The sequence below is a fragment of the Agelaius tricolor genome, unplaced genomic scaffold, assembly GCF_023055355.1.
Source record: "Agelaius tricolor isolate 1412-34295 unplaced genomic scaffold, bAgeTri1.0.p SCAF_5, whole genome shotgun sequence".
In the NCBI taxonomy this organism is placed as follows: Eukaryota; Metazoa; Chordata; class Aves; order Passeriformes; family Icteridae; genus Agelaius; species Agelaius tricolor.
The window spans coordinates 53,204,175-53,223,635 of record NW_027269265.1 but is presented as its reverse complement, the minus strand read 5'-3'; the positions used below and the strand labels follow the sequence as shown (position 1 = coordinate 53,223,635).

At 40.1% G+C, this 19,461-nt stretch overlaps 1 protein-coding gene across 12 annotated transcripts in view; it reads left to right on the top strand.

The window, feature by feature from the left end:
- BUB1B (BUB1 mitotic checkpoint serine/threonine kinase B) overlaps window positions 1-13,205 on the top strand; it is a 45,491-nt gene extending 32,286 nt beyond the window's left edge. For 11 of the 12 annotated variants that reach the window (XM_071428087.1, XM_071428082.1, XM_071428081.1 and 8 more), the window contains 9 exons: window positions 257-543; window positions 1,438-1,595; window positions 3,590-3,736; window positions 3,894-4,009; window positions 4,281-4,442; window positions 5,138-5,280; window positions 8,383-8,554; window positions 8,913-9,019; window positions 12,642-13,205. In XM_071428087.1, coding sequence (XP_071284188.1) covers window positions 257-543; window positions 1,438-1,595; window positions 3,590-3,736; window positions 3,894-4,009; window positions 4,281-4,442; window positions 5,138-5,280; window positions 8,383-8,554; window positions 8,913-9,019; window positions 12,642-12,831 — 1,482 coding nt within the window. In that variant the 3' untranslated portion in view covers window positions 12,832-13,205. Of the gene's footprint in view, window positions 1-256; window positions 544-1,437; window positions 1,596-3,589; window positions 3,737-3,814; window positions 4,010-4,280; window positions 4,443-5,137; window positions 5,281-8,382; window positions 8,555-8,912; window positions 9,020-12,641 lie in introns of those variants that run through there. The other variant, XM_071428086.1, reaches the window with a different exon arrangement.
- Window positions 13,206-19,461: the final 6,256 nt, after the last annotated feature.

Sequence of the window (19,461 nt, the reverse complement as noted above, 5' to 3'; positions counted from 1 at the left end):
GGCTTGGAGCAACCTGCACTTGTGGAAGGTGTCCCTTGCCATGGTGAGGGGTGGAAGTCGATGGCCTTTAAGGTCCCTTCTGACCTGGGCCATTCTGGGATTCTGTGCTAAGTAGAATTCCTGAGTGCTGAAAGTCCTATTCATGTTGGAAGGTGGTGGAGTGGAAGAAAGGGAAGAGAAATGTTCAGCTTTTATAGAAAAGAAAGATTTGTCCTACAATCTGCAGGCTTTCACTGTCTTTTCTGTTTTTTTCCAGGATGAGCTGAATGGAATTGAGCGTTTGAGTGAGGATGCAATTGTGACCGGCTCCTACAAGAACAAGACGCTTTGTGCCAACCCAGAGGACACATGTGACTTTAACAGGGCTGCCCACCTGGCCTCAACGCCCTTTCACGGGGTGGTAGCTCAGAGAGTCCCAGCTCCTGCTTTCTCTCAGAGTGAACTGAAGGAAGATAGTCCAGAATCCAAGAGTGCACCTCTGAATCAGGAGACCCCAGTGGGTGAAGAGGCATACACTGAAGTTCTCAGTGTAAAGAAACTGAGGTAATTTACAGTGAAGGACCTACAGCTCCTTCTCCTGCATGCCTTTCATGTTGTGGTTTTAATGTTGCTGAGGAAGGAGTTTTCTGAAAAGACCAGAATATTGTGGAGAGAGCCATTTCTTTAGCTCAGGGTCCATTTTGCCTTGAGCAGATTGAAGAGGCAATAGCAAGCCCACTTGGCTTTTTGCATTAGTGCTGTGGGACTTAATTACAAGTTTTTTAACCAAATAACTTGCAGAGAAATAATAAGTGCTTTCTATCTTCATTATCAAACATGAAGAGCAGAATCATCAGTTCCTTTTATACTATTGGGTCCTGTACTTATTTTGACTATATAAAATGATTATAGTGTTTGTACTTTAGTTCTACAGAGTAAAAATGCTGGAGAGAAGAAAAACCCTTTTATCATTGTGAAGAAAATTCATCTGGTATATGAGAATTTCTTAATCTAGAGCTGAGTTGATTTGCTGGCTCTTAGGATGTGAACATATATACCATGCTGAATGTGTTTTTTACTTAGGAAGTTCCTTGAAAACCTTGCTGATTATAATTAGGAAGAAATATTTCCCACCCAACCCTTTACTGCTTTGAAAGCACTGAAATTGTTTAGCAAAGGTAGTGATAAATATTCAGGATGTCTTCTTTTGTAGCAGATAAATTTGGTGGAAAAGAAGATTAATGAAATCATCTCTAGACTAAGATTCTGAGTATAATCAATCATCAAAACTGAAATGAAGCTCTGACATGACTTCCAGCTTTCTGCTAGGGATGGGAAAGAATTCCTTCATGTTAATTAAATCTGGGCGTGCACAGTATCATCTCCTAGTCCCCGGGGCGATGTTATCTACAACTTGTATCTTTGCTTAATCTGAGTACTTGATGGCTTTATTTACAGCCCCATCATGGAAGCAAGCCTGGAAGATACTCACTCCTCAGGTGCTTCGGTCTCAGGAGGTTCTCTATCCTCTGTTACACAAACATCTGCTATTAAATACCTGCAGATCAGTGAGAAACTGGAGCTGGCTCAGAGCTTGCCTGCTGAAGGGGTTACTGGTTAGTACTAAACTGAATTTCATTCACAACAAATAACTTGCACCTGTCACTAAATGTGGGGATTTTTCTGTCCTTCCCGCTCTGCTTTGTGTGTTTCCCATTACTATGACTGGTGATTGAACTTGTCTCCCTTGTCTGAAGCAGCAGGGAGGTGCAGTACAGGATGCTTGTCAGTATCCAAAGCACGTCAGTATTAAGGAGACAGAGAAGTTACTTAGGGTAGTAAAGCACGCAGTCTGTGGGAGTACTGAGGTCAAATTCCAAATTAAAAATTGGGACTGGATGACAGTAATAACTGCTAAGGTAGCTTTGTTTTGGTCTGTCTTTCTTTTTTCTCTGTCATCATATTGTGTGTCTCCTGATGTGCTGATAAGCTACTACTTTGAAAGGAATGAATAGGAATTTGGAGTCTAGTGCAAGTTGCATAATTTTGGTTTAAATCTGCATTTTAACTATGCTGTAAATTGCTGTGCTGCTTCACAGTATCCTTCTTATTCCTATTGATGGAAAGCAGTACTGATACTTAAATTGTCAATTTCTTTGCTTATTTTTCTTCCAGTTAAAGGCATTTGTTTCTTTCTGTTCTAAATATTTAGATTACAGTTAGAACAGAAATGGTCACAAAAAGCCTTCAAAATCTGGCCTGGGGAATTAGATGTGTGTTTGATGATGGTGTTCAAGGTGTTTAACCTTCTTTGACTGCTTTGGTTTTGGCTTATGATGCTTTATTAGAATTGTGCATTTGAAATTTCAGTATATCTTCTCTGGAGAGTTATGTTCTTATGTGCCTACACACTATTTTATGATGAAGCATGCTTGGGACTTGGAAGGAAAATACAGTTAGAAATCATGTCACTTAAATAGCTGGGATATTTTGGATGGATCTTTGTCTTGTTTTTATCATACGTACTAAAGTTTAGAGCAAGATGAAAAAACTCTTCAGAAAAAAGGAAGCATTTGTTCAGATGTTTTAATGGTCTTTTCTTAAACTTTGGATCTTTCTAGTTCCTTTGTTTCTTGATTTCTTCACATCTCCCTTGAACTGCAGCTCTCACCCTGGATATAGTAATTCTTAATACCGTGTAAAAAATAAAAGTTACTTCAGATGTCTGTCAGTTTATTCCCACAAAATATACCAGTAAATTTCCTAGGTTTGTGATGGCAAAAGCTTGGAACACTTTGTAGCCTCCAGCCTACACTATTTCCTGCCTCTTTCACAGAATTGCTTCCTGAGCAGTACTTAGTGCAATGCTCTTCAAATAAGTGTGGGCGTAACAGTAGATAGTCTGGTTCTTACGTGTGTACTGTGAAAGTTTAAAATGTTCTCCCTCATTTCAGCCATGGCATTTGGGAGAAGGCAGTAGAGGCTATCTAGTTCTTGTGTTTTATCTCAAATGATCAAGCAGAGTAAACATTGAGGCTATCTTGGTTTTTACAAATCAACTCATCTATTGAATGACCTTATGTTCTCTTAAGAAGGAAAATAAGTCCAGTCCTACAGGTGTCTTCCAGGACATAAAAGCCAATAAATTCTTAGCATTGCTGAGAACAGCAGAGTTGGAGTCCAACTTTGTTTTCCTTTTTTTACATAAAACCTCTGCTATAATCAAAGGACTAAATTTCCCTAAACCCCAAACTAATCACTTGCTATGGGCATAGATTTAAAAAAGGATTGTTGATTTGCAGAATGAGTTTGAATTCTGCTGTGGCTGAAATAATTCAGAGCTTTGTCTCTTGTGAAAGATACATTTTGCATGATGCTACAGTAGAATCCTTGAGACCTCATGATAAAAGTCTGTAAGGCAGTTTTGAAGACAAGGGTCCCATTGACTTCCCAGAACTATTGGAAAGAGATGAGTTGACTTGCTAAGAGATGAATCAGAATGTGGATCGAAAGTTTCCAGTATCCAGCTTACTTTTACTGACAGATACAGCCAAATTGCAGAGAGTTAACACAATTTCAGCTCATCTCCACATGTTGTTTGTTTTCTTAGATGATGATGTGGCTCAGTTCCTGTGGAGCCCTGAACAGCGTAAAAAGCTTTTAGGTTCTGTGCTGTCATCACTGACTGCTTCTCCAGATTTTCACTTGGAGGCTGGAGCTCTGCCTCACATGGAGGCTGAGAAAGACATTGAGCTGGGTAGGTGTGCCAGACCCTTTGCAGTGCAGAGTTTGTGCTCTAATGGGTTTGAATTATGGCTCATATCCATCCTCTTAGTTTTATGTGCCGCAGGTGGGGAATGACTTGGGAAGAGCTATTTACTGTGACAGTTCATGAATGTAAACTTTCAACACAGGAAATGAGACTTACTGCATCAAAATGGAATATTGGAACGATGAAGAATACAAGATGTTTTTTGCCATTCCAACTGGATGCATTTTCCAGTGGGATGCAAAGGGATTTGCAATAAAGGTAACACACATGATGGTTATTGTACAAGAAATGTGAACTGGTAAAATCTCATCCATTAATATGAACTCTTAATTTCTGAATTCCATGCAAGAAGTTTGCTACTTTGAGCCCTCTTCCTAATTGAGGATATAGGTTAAAAGTTTCTGACTGTGAAAAATGTCTTCCTTGATCAAGTGGGAGGGGGAGAAAAAAGAGGATGAGAAGAATATGAAAATGAGCAATTTTCACTTTATTCCAAAAATAAATGTTCTTCTTATGTACCTTCTTGTAGGTGTATTCTCAGCCTGTGCCTTGGGATTTTTATATCACCCTTGAGTTACAGAAGCGTTTGAATTCTGACTTTGACCAGAGCTTCAGTGAGAATTGCAGCTGTTACCTGTACCAGGATGGCTGTGCCATTGTGCACAAAGATATAAATTGCTTCACACTGAGGGTCAGTACAGACAAACCAGGGACAGCTGGAAGGTCCAAACTCCTGCTTGGGTGCCAGTAGTGAGTTTGGAGAGGTGTTACGCTCCTTGCTGTAGAGCTTCTCCTGTCTAATCCTGCAATACAGATGCTCTGGGCTTTATCTGTATACAAATCAGGGCTGTCTGTTAATGCCTCAGATGGGTCTGGTTTCTCATTCATAGATCATGTGCTTCTCCGAGACAATCTTGAACCAATTTTTCACATTTTCTGGCTTTGTGAGTCATAAAGGACTGGAGCCAAAACCCACATGTTATTCCACAGCGAGATTTGCATCTAAAGCTGTTGTTTAATATGACCTCTTTCAATACATTCCAGTCAGCTACAGCAAGGTCATAGCAATTAATGTCTTGCTGAATGATTCGCACTTTAAGTCTTGTAAGTGCATTTTGAATTGTTGCATACAAATACGACTGAAATTCAGTAGTGATTTCAGTCTTCAGTTCAATTTCCTCCTCCTGGTCTTTTGTCCAATTTTGAGTAATAATGTTTCCTAGCTTACAGTTCTTGTAATTCTGTCTGGGCACAATCTGATTATAGTGAATTTATGGTGGGACTGTTACCTCTGTACAAATTAATAATGAAACAAAATTGAGCTATAAATATTTCACCTAATCTGAGGTAGAAAGGTACAGAGACAGATATTTATTCTCTTTTCAGGATATTCTCCGTGACCGTAAGTTCATCACAAAGGAAATCATCTTCTTGGTTGTTCACGATCTTCTGCATGTGGTAGAGAAGCTGCACAAAGCTGAGATTGTCCATGGAGATCTGAGGCCAGAGGTGTTTTTTCTGGGAGACAGGTTTGTCTCTGCCTGTCAGGATGGGAGGGTACAGAACAGTTATTTCAGCTACAGCTCCCACGCTGCTGTAACTTCTACCCTTGAGCTGAAGCACTGAGGCCTGAACAGCAGGCCCTGAGCCAAAGCTGATCTCTAGATGACCTTCCAACCAAATGTTTTATTTGTATCTGCTCATTATCAAAGACTCATTAGCAGTATCATCTATGTATCCACTCGTTGTCAAAACATGTATTCACTTTCCTGTATTTAGAAACCAGATAAGGCCGTACCTGGGTTTTGGGGGTATAGGAGCAAAGGCAATTCTCTGGGTTGCTCCTTGAGCCCTGGCCAGGCTTTGGGAGGAACCCAGGAGGAGGCTGACCCCAGATGTTCCTGCACTGGAAGTGGGTCAGTTTGTTTATTGCCCCCTGGTCAAGCTGGGCCCTGTCCCAGCACAGTTGGAAGCCTCTTTGCCTGTGGATGGACGCACCCGTAGGAATTCCCAGTTCTGGGAGGGGATCTCCACTGCTTGGCTGTGACAGGGTCCCCCAGCTGCTGTGTGGCTCTGGAGGGTGGTGAAGTCTTAGGGTGTAACTGGTGCTGTATCTTCATTGCTGTAGGCAATCCTTGGCAGCAATGATGAGGTGCATTGCTGAACTTCTCCTCGTGTAATTCTTTAAGGTCTTGCATTATAGAAAATTACACTATTCCTTCAGTTGGTTTCTGTGCCTCTTGTGCTGAACCTACCCACTGGCAAAACAGGCCTAATTCTGCAGTCCAGGTTTTTTAGGCTCCAGTGCATTCTGATAAGAGTGAAAACACTTAATTTAGGAATAAGCCTTCCTGTAGAAATAGTATACATTGACTTTGTAAAACTTATGTTCAACAAAATGGTTTTGCTATTATGGTTTGCTGTGTTTTTAAGTTTCTGCTTTACCAAGGTTCTGACCGCTAATGCAAGTCACAATATAGTTCGTAACTTGTCTTTACATACTTGAAACCCAGGAGATCGGAAGACAGGGGGGACTGGAATATCCAGATAGTCTAAACAAAGTGTTCGGCTTCCCCTGCAGTCCAGCTTGTACCTTAATGCACCGATCTAATTTTCTTCTTTAAGCTCTTTCCCATGTTATGTTAACAAAGTCACGTATCCCTTGGAATGTGATCTGTGAACTAAGTGTGGTGATGTCTGGAAATAAAGCACAAACTTTTCCAGACCATGTTAGAATGATAATATAAAAGCAAACCTTTACTTGAAGATTGTGTGCCTTCAGGTACATAATATGGCAAAAACCAGTGCCCCAATTTAGATCCTTGCAATTGATAAGATCAGGCAAATAGAATGTCTGGTCAATATTGTCCAATTAGAGGAGCAGTTGGTTATGTAATCTCCTTGGGTTCTACCCTCCTCTTCTACCTTTATTATGCCAGTGATTATGTGGTACAAAGTAAAGTGTCCTTGGAGAACTTACAGGCAAGACAACAAAATTTTAGGAATGTGTTAATAAGTGCCTGCTCATTGTGGGAAGGAAAGCTGGAAAAGTACTGGAAGTTACACTGAGGCATTTAACAGTCTACAGAACTACAAATACATGAAAAATACATAAAAGCTAAAAACTTCAGGCATCAGTGGGAAGCCAGTAACCAGAATGTCTAATGAATCAGGTATAATTCCATTACATAAATTCACTGGGGCTGTTCTTAGTTATCATTGATATGCTAAAAATAGCTATTAAATTTAAATTTACTTTGAGCCTACAGTCATCTAACATACATACTCTCAACATATTTTACTTATAATTTCTTTGTGATTATTTTATTAATAACTTATTTGCATAATTATTTATAAATTACATACCTGTACTATGCAAGTTCTAATATTTTCTTCACATCCTGCAATGGGTTGTCTTGCACATCCCTTAGGGTGCTGCATCCTGTTTTGGAAGTCACTGATCTAATAGTAGCTTGATGGACTTGGATACCTCCTGCTGTATTTCTCTGTGGCAAATACAAAACAAACAACTGCCAAAAAGTTAGGGTAATGGTTTGGGGGTCTTTCAGATAGCAAAAGGACAAGTGCATAGTACAACTTACAAAATAAGCTCAGAGCATACAAGTATGTAAGAAGAGTAGTCATGAGAGCTATGATATGTGGATATTGTTGGCTTGGCAGTTGTCAATAAAGAGATCCCTCCCTGCCCTTCCGGTTTGTCCTTCCTCACCTGCAGACTAGGAGACGTTTGTAGAAGTATTATCAAGCTTAATTATTTTTTTGTATCAAGTATTCTGAGATTTAGATGGAGAGGGAGAAGTGTAAAACATTACACTGATTCCAAATTGATTCTTGCCTTTTTGCTTTTATCTATTCTCTATATTCTTTACATATGTATATTTGTAGCTCTGTAGCCTATTATTACATTCATAGCTAGCATTTAACCTACTCTATTAGACAGAAAGACAAAATAAATTCCCCAGTGGCTCCAAGCCCCAGTGTCCAATGTTAGGCTCTCTGAGAGCCAAGGCTGAAAAGCAGCTCTTCAAAACACATATTCATAAACAAAGTTTAGTTCCCATCTGAGGGGGGTTGTTCAGAAATGGGTAGAACCAGGGGGAATTACCTCATCACCTATGTCTCTAATTGAGGATTCTTGTCAGTTACGCTAATTTGCTAAACTTATAAAAATTGCATTTGCTTTGTTATGTGTGCATCTTCAGCGCTTTTCATCTGGCGTGTTGTGCACCATAAGGATCCTTCCAAAGATTACCCCTTTTTTATCACCTGTGTCTGGCTCATCATTTCAGGACCAGTGAAAAGGCATCACACTACTCCCACAGTCCACAGACTTTGTTTCAGATAATTGTGACTAATACAAAAATAGCATCATCTTCAACTCTTTATTGTTTCCTATTGCTTACTGTGGAGACAGCACTATCATCCCTAAGCTCCCTGCTGTGAGCTCTTGCCATCCAGGGCAGCCCTAGCAGCAGTAGTTCTGACAGCAGCCATCGGAGGGGAGTATTGACATGGCTAAGGCTCGCCTTCACTATGCTGTTATATTTAATTCTAAAAGAAAGCAAAAATTTGTTGGATTGTCTTCTGCCTAATGTGCTTCTTCTGCTCAGGATCTGCGATGCATTTTCTAATGAGGAGGTGCCAAATGCTCTGAAGGTGGTGGATTTCTCTCACAGTCTGGATTTGAGGGTACTGCCTCGAGTCAGCTTGCCCTATAACTTTCCCACAGCTCAGACCCCTCATGGACAGCAGCTTCTGGCAGAAAGTTCTCTTCCTTATCAGGTGAGTTTGTATTTAGTAGGACATCTTAATTTCTGTGTTTCCTTTACAAAACCTATTTTCTTAAGTTAAAATTTACAAGCGCTGTGGAAAGCTCTGATCAATAAATAGAGAATAAAGAGAATTTTGCATCTGATGGACTTTTTGGCGTTAAGTGAAAGGATTAGCAGTGCTGTTCAGTGACTGTAGCTACTGTATTTATTTAGAAACCTACAATGAAATCAGAATTTTACCTTTTGAAGTTTTCTTAACAGGTCTCTGGAAGATTCTGGTGTAAAGATGCTTCCGACTTAAATGTGTGAAAGCGGTAAGAGCAGGAAGTGATAGACATTGAATTTTCTGGTGTTTGTTGTGATTACAGGTAGACTTGGTTGGCATTGCGGATATAGTCCATTTGCTGTTGTTTGGGGATCATATCCAGGTCTATCAGGAGAATTCCATCTGGAAAATCAGCCAAAACTTATCAAAGTAAGTCCTTTTGCAGAAGGGGCTGCTGGGGAAGAAGAGACCTCTAACTTCATTTTCTTTATAGTGATACTATCTTCAGAGGTTAGACTGTACTATCTTCAGAGCTTGGAATGTACGGCAGCTTGGGGCTGGTTTTGCAAAAAGCGTTAGTTTTGTGGGGCCTGAAATTCTGAAGTTGTTGGACTTGTTCACTGGTAGCTTCAGTGCTGTGTAGGAGACAATTTTAAGTTGAATATGAATAATCAGGTTGAGATGATTTTGCTTTTTCCATCCTTTCAGATGAGACTGGCTTAGTCAGCACCTTTACAGATCTTGGAGAAGTTTGTAAGTGGGTGGGTGGTGAGAGGGGCAAAGATCACATGAGCATGTTGCCTCAGAAATGGATTCGTTTGGCTTTCTGCTTTTTTTTTTCATTCTACTAAGACACTGATGGCCGGGTGTAACAGATGTAGAAACAGTACACTTGTGCAGCAAAGAAAATAATTTAAAACTGTCATCTAAGATGCAAGTGTGCAAACAGCTGCTTTTTGGAAGCTGCTGTTTGTCTCAGGTATGTTTGGTTTGCTCTCTTTTAGCTGCATGTTTTGACTATCAGTCTGCTCTGCCTTCCTGTGCCCTTTGTTTGTTCTTAGACTGAACAGTTGTTTATTTTGTTAGGCACATACTGCAGGTTTTCTTGCCTTGGCATTTCATAAGGATTTTCCAGAACTCTGCACTCATGCCAGCAGTTGCTGGACAGGTATCTGATTCAGGATCATGGATCACTCCTAGGACCATTGCTTTAAGAAAACCCATTACCAGCGTGGGAGTTGTCCAGTTCCCTAGCAACCTGCGCTGCTTACATCTCCCAGTTTGCTGTATTCAGCCTTTGGAAAAAATCCAATCTTCTTAAGCTGTGTACAGAGGAAAAAATGTCTTTTTTTTTTTTTTTTAACTGGGTATATGTCTGGTTTCCTACTATGATTTCCTTTATTTAATTCTGCAGGAGATTAAATTGAGCTACTGCAGATGAAGCCACATAAAGCCTGAGTTGAGAAGGCTGGGACATGGTGTCAGGGACACGATCAGGATGTGGGTATGGGAAAAAGAGCAGTAACTGTCTGGATAACTGGAGCAAGAGGAATTGTAAGTCTGAGTTGGGAAGGATAGGGCTGTCTGTCCGTCAGTGGAGTTTGGAGGGGAGAAGTATATTGGAAAGGAATTGTAGTCAAAGCTGGGGATGCTGGATTGAAAAAATTAGGATTTTGGGCTGAGGTAGGAATTGGAGGGAGTCTTGAGGAATGAGACCTGTGAAGGGCTACAGGAGACACAGCAGGAAGAAGATCAAGTCTGGGCACAAGTTCTGTGGAGCTGGAACCAGGCTGTAATGGCTTCTCGCTCCCTGCATGCATCAGTTCATAATTTGGGAGTTCAGAGTACAAATAAGGAATTTATTTTCCACCCTCTCTTCTGCTTTGCTTCTGAAAGTGTTATAGACTTATCATTCATTATCTATACTTACTTTTCAATATCAGTTATTCCATAAATGTCTGCATAAGTGCTTTAGTTACACATTGTACTGAAGTCTTATATCAACAGTGTAAATGAGCTGTTTTATTATGTGGGAATAAGGAATTTGCACTGAATCCATTTCCATTCACACATGGATCTTTTAGTCTGTCTAGTTCTTATCGATTGATGACATTTGCTCTAGTCAGTTTGAAGCTTTCAAGTCATCTGTGACAAGCAAATTCACTGCTGTAGGGAGCCTTCATCCACCAGAAGAGGCTCCACAACTGAGTATTCCCTGGGAGAAGAGTCAGCTGATGGAGATCAATTTCTCATCTTGTGCATACAGCCACATGTGCTGGTGACACTCTAACACCCCTGAAGACACAGGATTCTTCTTCCTGTTGTTTTTAGTAATTCTACTTTTGTAAAGATGACATTGCTTCTGTCCTTTGTGTTCAAAGTTCTCCAAGTGATTTTTTTATTTCTTTGAGGTTCATTTGAGTTAGTTTGGTGGTTTGGTGGTTTGTTTTGGGGTATTTTTTTTTTCAAGGATTTTATTGACAGAATAACTTTCCTCAAAATGGTTCTGAGAATTCAGGTATTGACAGCTAGAAATAAGGCTTCTTGGTAGAAGGCTGACTGGTGTTAAATACAGCAACCATGACCCTCTTATCTCAAGGAAGCTTTTTAAACGGGACTTAATTATTTTTATTAAACAAATGTAGATATAGCAGAATGACTGCAAGAGCTACTGATTTTACTACCAGTTCAGCAAAATACTGAAGCAGTGGGGAATTGCAGGGTAGAGCACAACATTTTTCTTCCAAGGTCAATGGCTTTCAATAAAAGAGAACCCACTTAAAAGGTGACAGAACGAATGGAAACCACTGAAACATTGTGGTAGAGATTTAGGAGAAGGTAGAATCTAAATTGTGATCAAGTTGGTTTTTTCATCTCCAAGTATAATGCTGACAGCCTGTTTTTTAGGGGAAGGCTTTTACCATTAATAAAGAATGGATATGGTGATTTTTTTCTGTTTTCACTACTATTTTAGGAAACTTCATCTGTGCAGGTTTATGTAAGTCAGGATATATATGCATTTGAATTTTTAGGACTATTTTTGTCACTCAGAACTCTTGACACCTCCTTAGCAACACTTCATCTCCTCTGCCACACCTCTTGCTCATCTAATCCCACAAAGAAAATGGACTCGAGTCTTGTATATTGTTTTCTTGGTTAGGTTCTGCATTGACTTAATTGTTTTAGCAAATATAAGAGTTACCAGTGAAATAGCACAAATAGTACAGGCTGGATTAATTCTGAGACTGGCTGCTGCTGTTTTTTGAGTCACTTAGATAAAGCAGAGGCAGATAATTTGTTTCAAAGCCACTGTAACTCCTAGCTCGAGGGAGAAAAATGCTTCAGTAGTCAGTAGCAGTGCAAGACTGAAGAACAAAGGGTTTGCTCTAATATCAGTTTTCTGAGACTTAAATGAGTCACTTAACCTTTTTATTCGTGTTGTGTGGGTACATCTGGGAGAGAGGGGGATTTATTACTATTAATTGTCTCCAAAATATTATCTGTACAGAACGCTGGCAGATGGAAGGTGGGGTAAAAAGGAAGCAAAACTGGCTGTAAACCACCTTTTTCTTTTTTTTTTTTTTCCTTGCAGCTTTCCTTTAATATTGCCCTGTTAACTTAGCTTGCAAGTGGGTAAATAAGATTCACCTCTGCCCTTTATTAATGAAAGGAGTTTTCCAAGTTGTTTGGTTCAAAAATGTTCTTGATAATTCCTGTAAACTAAAACTGCTGTGGCTTAGTGTGAATGATGGTAGTGGTCAGGTATGCTAGTAGAGGCAACTGTATAAACATTTGGTTTAGACCTGTGTAGTTACTATCCAGAAACCTATTGGAGAAAGAGAATGGGATCCATACATATAAAATGAGCATCACATTCCTAGTTTTCCTTTATATTTACTCAGGTGAGTGAAATTATTTTTTCAGGCATGGTTCTCCCAGGATGTTTGGTGCTGAATATAAATGGAGACCTTGATAGACACGTTGTATATATGTGTGTGTGTGTGTGTGTGTGTGTATATTGTTCCACTGAATGCTGCTCTGTTTGTTTTAGGACCCCTGACAGTGATTTCTGGAGTAAACTTTTTGAGAGAATTCTGAATGCAGATGGTAAGTCCACAGTACCTCTGCTGAGGGAGTTAAGAGAGGAAATCAGTGAAATGTTTGACAGCTCTTTCAAAGAACGACTTTTGTTGACCTTAGCTGCTGTGGGAGAAACTTTCCTCCTGGTGAACTTCCAGTGACTTCATAGAAAACAAACACATTTTGTATTCTAGAGAAGAATTTGTTGTTGCTTTCTTATGTTTTCAAATGTAAACATGAGAGTGATTGGAGCCATTTCTGCAATACTTCACATGGGACTTGCTCAAGAATGTTTCTATTGCATGAGTGTGTTGAAAACCTCCTGAATCTCTACATGAACCTTTTTGTATCGGAGCAGTTTGTGAGAGAAAATTGTTTGTCTTAACTGCCACCTCCCCTTCTTGTACAGCTCCTTAAAAATTTAACACCTAACTTGTACCGCACTCTTTGAAACGTCTTTGTCCTGCATTCAGTTGGTCTTTTAATTGGTGTTTAATCAATAAAGTTGTGTTTTGGTAGCGAGTATCATATTTAACATTGCTATCAAATGGTTTCAAAAGACTTCATTTAGAATCCATGCAGGAGTGCTGCTGCCTGACTGGGAATATTTTGTGGCTGCTGGATGCAAAAGCGCCTCATTTGGTGGCAGCTTTCATAACCACATGGGATTTCCTGGACACTTGAATACAGCTTGAATGATTCTACTTGGAATGTGTTCTTGTAGAAAGTTGTCATAAGAAGAAGTAGATGAAGTCAGAAGTGGAAAAACTGCACACATAAACCATTTTTCTTCTTAAGGCAAGAGTTTTGTTTATTTTTGCAAGGCCTGGAGTTCCTGACTGGACTTGAGCATCCCTGAAATCTCAATTTGCCCTAAGTGATGTGTTGGCAGGCTTTTGTGGGAGGTTTTGTGGATAGTTATATGTGTTAACCTTTTATGTACTGCATTACTGAAACCAGTACAAAGGCTTCATTTTATTCAAGGCAACAGAATTTACCAGATCCAAACCCAAGGTGGTACTATGTTCTTGAAGTGAAGGGAAACTTCTCAGACTTCGGATTTACTTCCTTACAGCTTCTCCCACACAGGAAAGTGAGATTAGACAACGGCATCATTAGCAATTTCTTCTCCCTAAGAAGCCAAATCGACTGTGTTTTTTCACTTTGTTGAATTCTCCAGCCATGGTTCTGTTTGGTTGTCCCCCTTTATGTTACCTTCAAATTTTGGGGTGGAACTCAGTTTTGTCTTTTCCACATTGCTTCAAGCCACCTTCTTTCCTGCTTTTTTTCTGCATATTCCATCACTGTTCCTCTTACTTTGGCCTGTCCTCTTTTTGCTGTCTTGGATTCGTAATGCCTTTTTTTACACTTTCTCTGAGAGGGTTATATATTCTAATTCAGGAATAGGACCTAAATGCCCTGGTAGACCAGCTTTAATATCGAATGTAAACTGCTGCTGAAGAATTTATTTTGGTCCATTAATGCCTTAATTAATGCTTCTTGTAGTACATTGATTAGTCATCTGTTGAGCTAGCAGATAAACAATGCTCTGTCTCAAACCAGGGTTTAGAGCCAAGATCACTGGTAGAGCAATCAGGAATCCAATGCATAGCTAACTCCTGCTAGCTCTAAAAAGATGCCGTGTTTGTTCTTTTATTTAACTGAAATTTTTTTGCTTTTGCTGATCCTTTAACTGCCTTTTAGACAAAATCTGGGGAATCTCACTTGCTGTCCTCTCACTTGCAACTTTTTCAGTTTATATCCTGCAGCACTGAGCTGAATACCAGGTAGATTAGGAAGAGAAGACTCCTAACTAAGTATCAGTCATCCCAAGGACTTCCCAGACAAGCCGTGTTTGTAGCCAGTACAGAACAACTTCACTGTGTCTAATTTGCACAGAAAGCTTTTGAGAACAGGCTGAACAGAGATAAGAGCTCTCAGCAGAAGTTCAGTAGAGGAAATCTGTTCTTCAGGTCTTTAAAATATGTAAGTGAACCTATTTGTCTTTACTTAAATGAGATCTAAATCAAAGCTGCAATACTCCACTATTACTTTTTTGTTGGCATCTCTTTTCTGTCTAAACAAAAAGTGTGCTAATACTTCTCTGTCTAATATGGCTGCCTATGATCAGTTACTCTTCATGTACATCCCAGACAACACAAAACTGCCCCCCAGTAGTGTAAAAACAGAAACAGCAATGGCATTATAAATTTCTCCATAATAAACACACGCAAATAACGAAGAGGAGCAAGCAGGTACAACGAGAACCAGCAGTCATCTCTTCTGATGCTTGTTTCCACTTCTGCTTCGATGAACTCTGCCTCTCTGCTGCACAGATCAGTCTCTGCCTCCCCTATGCCATGAGCTGATTGCACCAACATATAACAGGAACTCAGGGAGCTCTTGGGACATCCCTGTTGTCTGTTCAAGTAACTGCCTCTAGCCTTAAACAAACTTTTCCTGAGCATCACTTTTTGAATCATTGTGTAACATACAGGTGCTCTGTGACCTTGCTGGCTGGGATTGCCATAGGCTTGTCATGAAGTAGGAGACACACCAGCCTTGCCCTCAGGATATTTGGAGATGAAAACGGTCTTAATATTTTCTGAAGGAAAAGAGGCATTTATAAATCCTGATGTGACAATTTCATTTTACCCTCTACACCAGGTAGAGGGTAAAATGAAATTGTGTGACAGCCAGATGTCGAAGTCCTAGTGAAGTTATCATTAAAAAATAGAGCAGTGGAATCTGAGCTATGGAAAATTTTAATGCCTATTATATTAATAAAAGTGCACAAAGGAAAATAGGAATGTGATAGGTCATGATTGTACCAGGTTGCTTGGGAACAAAACTTGACCAGAGATACAAGAGGGATGTCTGGAAGATATCTGCAGGCTTCAGCTGCTTTGATTCAGAAACTGAAATAATCAAATTATTAATGTCCACTCTGTTAAGCAAAAAGGGGTCTAGAAATATTTACAGGAAATCACTGAGCAGCCAAAAATGCTAAAGGTAGAAAATGGGGGCTGATTTAATGTGCTTGAGCTGTGGATGGGACAAACCCCACATGTGTGAGCCATTTTCTTCTCCTTTTGTCTGGAAGCTGCAGCTGGAGTTGATTGCACTGTTTCTGAGACCTCGCCATTGCTTACACCTGTGAAATACAGGTGGTCCAGGTTACCTCCTTAGTGGCCCTTAGTGGAGTGACCAATGATGTTACAGAACATAATTGCTTTTTAAGGTACACCTGCAAGCATTTACAAATCCGTTGTGATCTCTGAAACTGGCTTTATTTGCTCACTTAACATCTGAAGAGATTTTAAGGAAGCTTGAGGAAAGGTGAGAAGTACTGATCGTCTGCTGGTCTTCAAAGGTATGTGATTTGTAGATTAAAAATCCTAACTCTGAGATAATTGGGAAATCTCCTAAAATTTATCAGATAAGTGCACTCAGAATACATGTATGTGAGACTTTTGCAGCCTGGGGTTGGTGTTCAATAAAAAGATCAAGAAAACCTCAGAAGAGAAAGATGCACCTGATAACTGGTACATTATCAGAAGTGTAAGCCTGAGCTTGTGCTAGCAGATAAAATGATTTCACAGAATAAACTAGGATTTTTAGGATTTTCCAGAGTAAACTAGAAGGAACAGGCAATGCAGGAGAGCTATAAGGATGTTGTGAGGTTATGCAGGGACAAAATTAAACGGGCCAAAGCCCAACTAAAACTTAATCTGGGTACTGCTGTGAAAGACAGTATAAAAATGCTTCTATAAATAAATGAGCAACAAAAAGGGCTGAGAAGAATCTCCATTCTTATGGGACTTTAAGGCACTCTTTAGTAAAAAGTGGTTGAGTCAGTGTCCCTGGCAGGATTTAAATAATATATAGAGGTGGCACTTGGGGATGACCTGGTTTAGTAGTGACCTTGGTGGTGCTGGGTGGGCTCTTGGAGATCTTTTCCAACCTTAATGATTCTATTATTTAAAGAAGACTAATCACCCCTTCTGCATAAGCATCAGGAAGTAATTCTGTATCTTTCTTCTGTTCTGCTGCTGCTTTCCCAAATAATATTCCAAAATGCATTTGGGCTGAGGTGCAGCACTCCCTGCTGTGCCCCAGTGATTTCCCCAAGGATGCCTCGATGTACAAAAGCTGAGTTCTTATTTGAAGTGAGTTATTTGCCTGTGGGGTGGGGAATTGGTGGTTGGAGTCTTTCCTTTAGCCTTGGGCTATGGGCACTGCAGTCACATGGACGTGCCTGTGTTTGTACAGATCACCCTTAAAGTTTGACAAGGAACTCTGAACTCCTTTAACAGTTTCATTCTTTTGGTTCTTACTCTTTTACACTTTTTGCCCCTCTGCTCAGTTAGTCCAGCAGAAGCTGGATGCTGTTTGGAAGCTTAGAAATATGAAGGTTTCATTTCCCTAATAGTTTAAATTATTAAACAACATGAATATCAAGGTCATTCAGTAAAGACTGAGGAACAATGTTCATTTGTTGGTTCTAGAAATATTTGTTCCCTGCTTGCCTTTTGTAATAGCTGTGATCCAAAGCTATTTAATTATTGACCTCATGGTTCCAGCTGGTGTGGAAGTGTGATTTACCAAGCAGGATCAGGAGCTGGATGACACAATACTGACAAAAGACAAATGTTAGTGTTCAGTTTCTGGGCCTGAGCTGATGGGTTTTTTTCCCAGTGCTTTGGATTCTCTTGATTTTTCAGTGTCTTGGGTTGTATATTTCCTTGAAGTTAAACTAGTAATGTACTTTGTAGTGCGATACTTTATATTATCATTTACTTGGGATTCGTTTTGTAGGGAAAAAAAAAGTTGGAATATTGCAGAATTCAGTATTGGTATGCTTCCTTGATATGCAGTAAAGGCACTGGATTGTTCTGCATCTACCCCTAAAGAGCCAACCTGGATTAGTACTTTACCTGTATGTGAACTGAACTGGCATATTCTAAGTGCATTCTAAAATTATTATTTTTGTTCCTCTCTAAGTGCTTTATCTTCCTTTTTCTCTCCTCTGTGTTTTGCCATTTTTACATGCACTAAACATTTGTTCTGTAAGAATTGTGTTGATGTGCAAACCCCACACAGCCAAGGCCAAACTAATAGTCACAGGATCCTTGGGGGTCCCTTCCAGCTCAGGCTGTTCTGTGATTTCATGAGTTATTACTGCGTGGTTATAAGCAGTATGAAGCCTTTAGATAAACCAGGCTCTCTGTCCCCTCTCTTTTTGTGACATGTCTTTCCTTCCAGAAGTGGTTGTATCTCAGTAATGCTGCAGAAATTTTCAGGGCAGAAGTTACTCTACAAACATGAATGTTATTTAACCTCAAACCAGTGAGGGGCTGGGAAAGATAAATCGAGCTCTAATGAATGAAGTCCGAAAGCTGACAGCATTCAGTAATCTCACAGGCTTGGGATATTTTCTGACAAGAAAATTCATTTCTGAAACTTGTTGACAGAAACATCAAGAATGGAGCTGCTGTCTTTGCTTCCACCCACCTCAGCAAAGAGTGGGGGAAGAGAAGCAGCTCTTATAAATAGCTCGGTTCCTGTTGTATTTGTAAGTTCGGTGCTTTTTGTGCCAATGACATCACCCTCTTCTCCATGGCAACCCCCTACGATGTCAAAACTGCAGGGCACCATCAGAGGAACTCAGACCAGCAGATTAACAGGTTGAATCAAGATGATTTAACTGCAAAATAGGGCAGGGGCAACAGAAAAGGTGGGAAACAAAAAAGGAGGCTACTGGCAGCTCTCTTACACTGGAAAACAAGCATCTCTAGTGTCTGGTTCCCCAAACTCTGCCTTATCTCTTTTTCCAAGTCCTTGTCAGGAGGGGGTAGGTGGAGGGCAGGCAGGAATCTTATTCCCGATCTTCAGTGTGTCTGGAGAGCACAACTGCAGGTGACTAAGCAGGAGGAGTATGACTGACTCACTCCTGAATTATTTCTCACTCCTCTTCCCCCTCCCATCTATTCTGTTTGTTTTTTTAGCTTTCACCCAACAGCTCAGATTTTTCCCCAGGCTCTGATGAGGAAGAATTAGCAGCAGCCTTTCTTGTTACCTAATGTTCACAAAAATGTGCTTGTGGTTATCCAGGTGAGGAAATAGAAGCCAACTCCAAGAACAAGAAAAATGAATTGGCTCTTGAATACAGCACCTTTATCTGGGAGGAAAAAAAAAAAGAAAACAAAAAACAGTTCTTCTCTATTCTGAGTGTTGTGTAGGAAATACTGAAGTAACCGATGTGCCAGGAAGCTGTAAATAACTGGCTTCTTTATCAGGATACCTATGGAAAATACCTAATTGCCTCCCTGGCAGACCTGCTGGTGTTGATTTCTAAACTGACTGCAGTGGGGAGAAGCCATGGCACTTGCTGTCTTGATTAAAACATTGGATTCTGCTGGGTTGCATTTGGGACCCAAGGATCAGGAATATAATGGTTACAGCTGCAGAGTTTCAGCCACTATGAGCTGTTTCAATCAGCTTAATAAATCTGTCCTCATTTACATCCCTGTGAAGTCTGAAGCCATAGAACAGTTTATATTCCTTCTCAGGGTGCCAGGCAAACTGTTGCTGAAACCTGGCCTGCAGAAGTGTCAATTTTGTATTAGCTTATGCAATTTTTGAAATTGCATTACTTGGGACCCAGGCATGTTATGCAAAACGAGCACAATGCCCAGAGTCCTGACATCCACAAAAAGACGTGGCAATGCTCCCCACATAGAAAAACAAGTCTGTGATGGAATAACACTTTATTTGCCACTTGTGGCCTG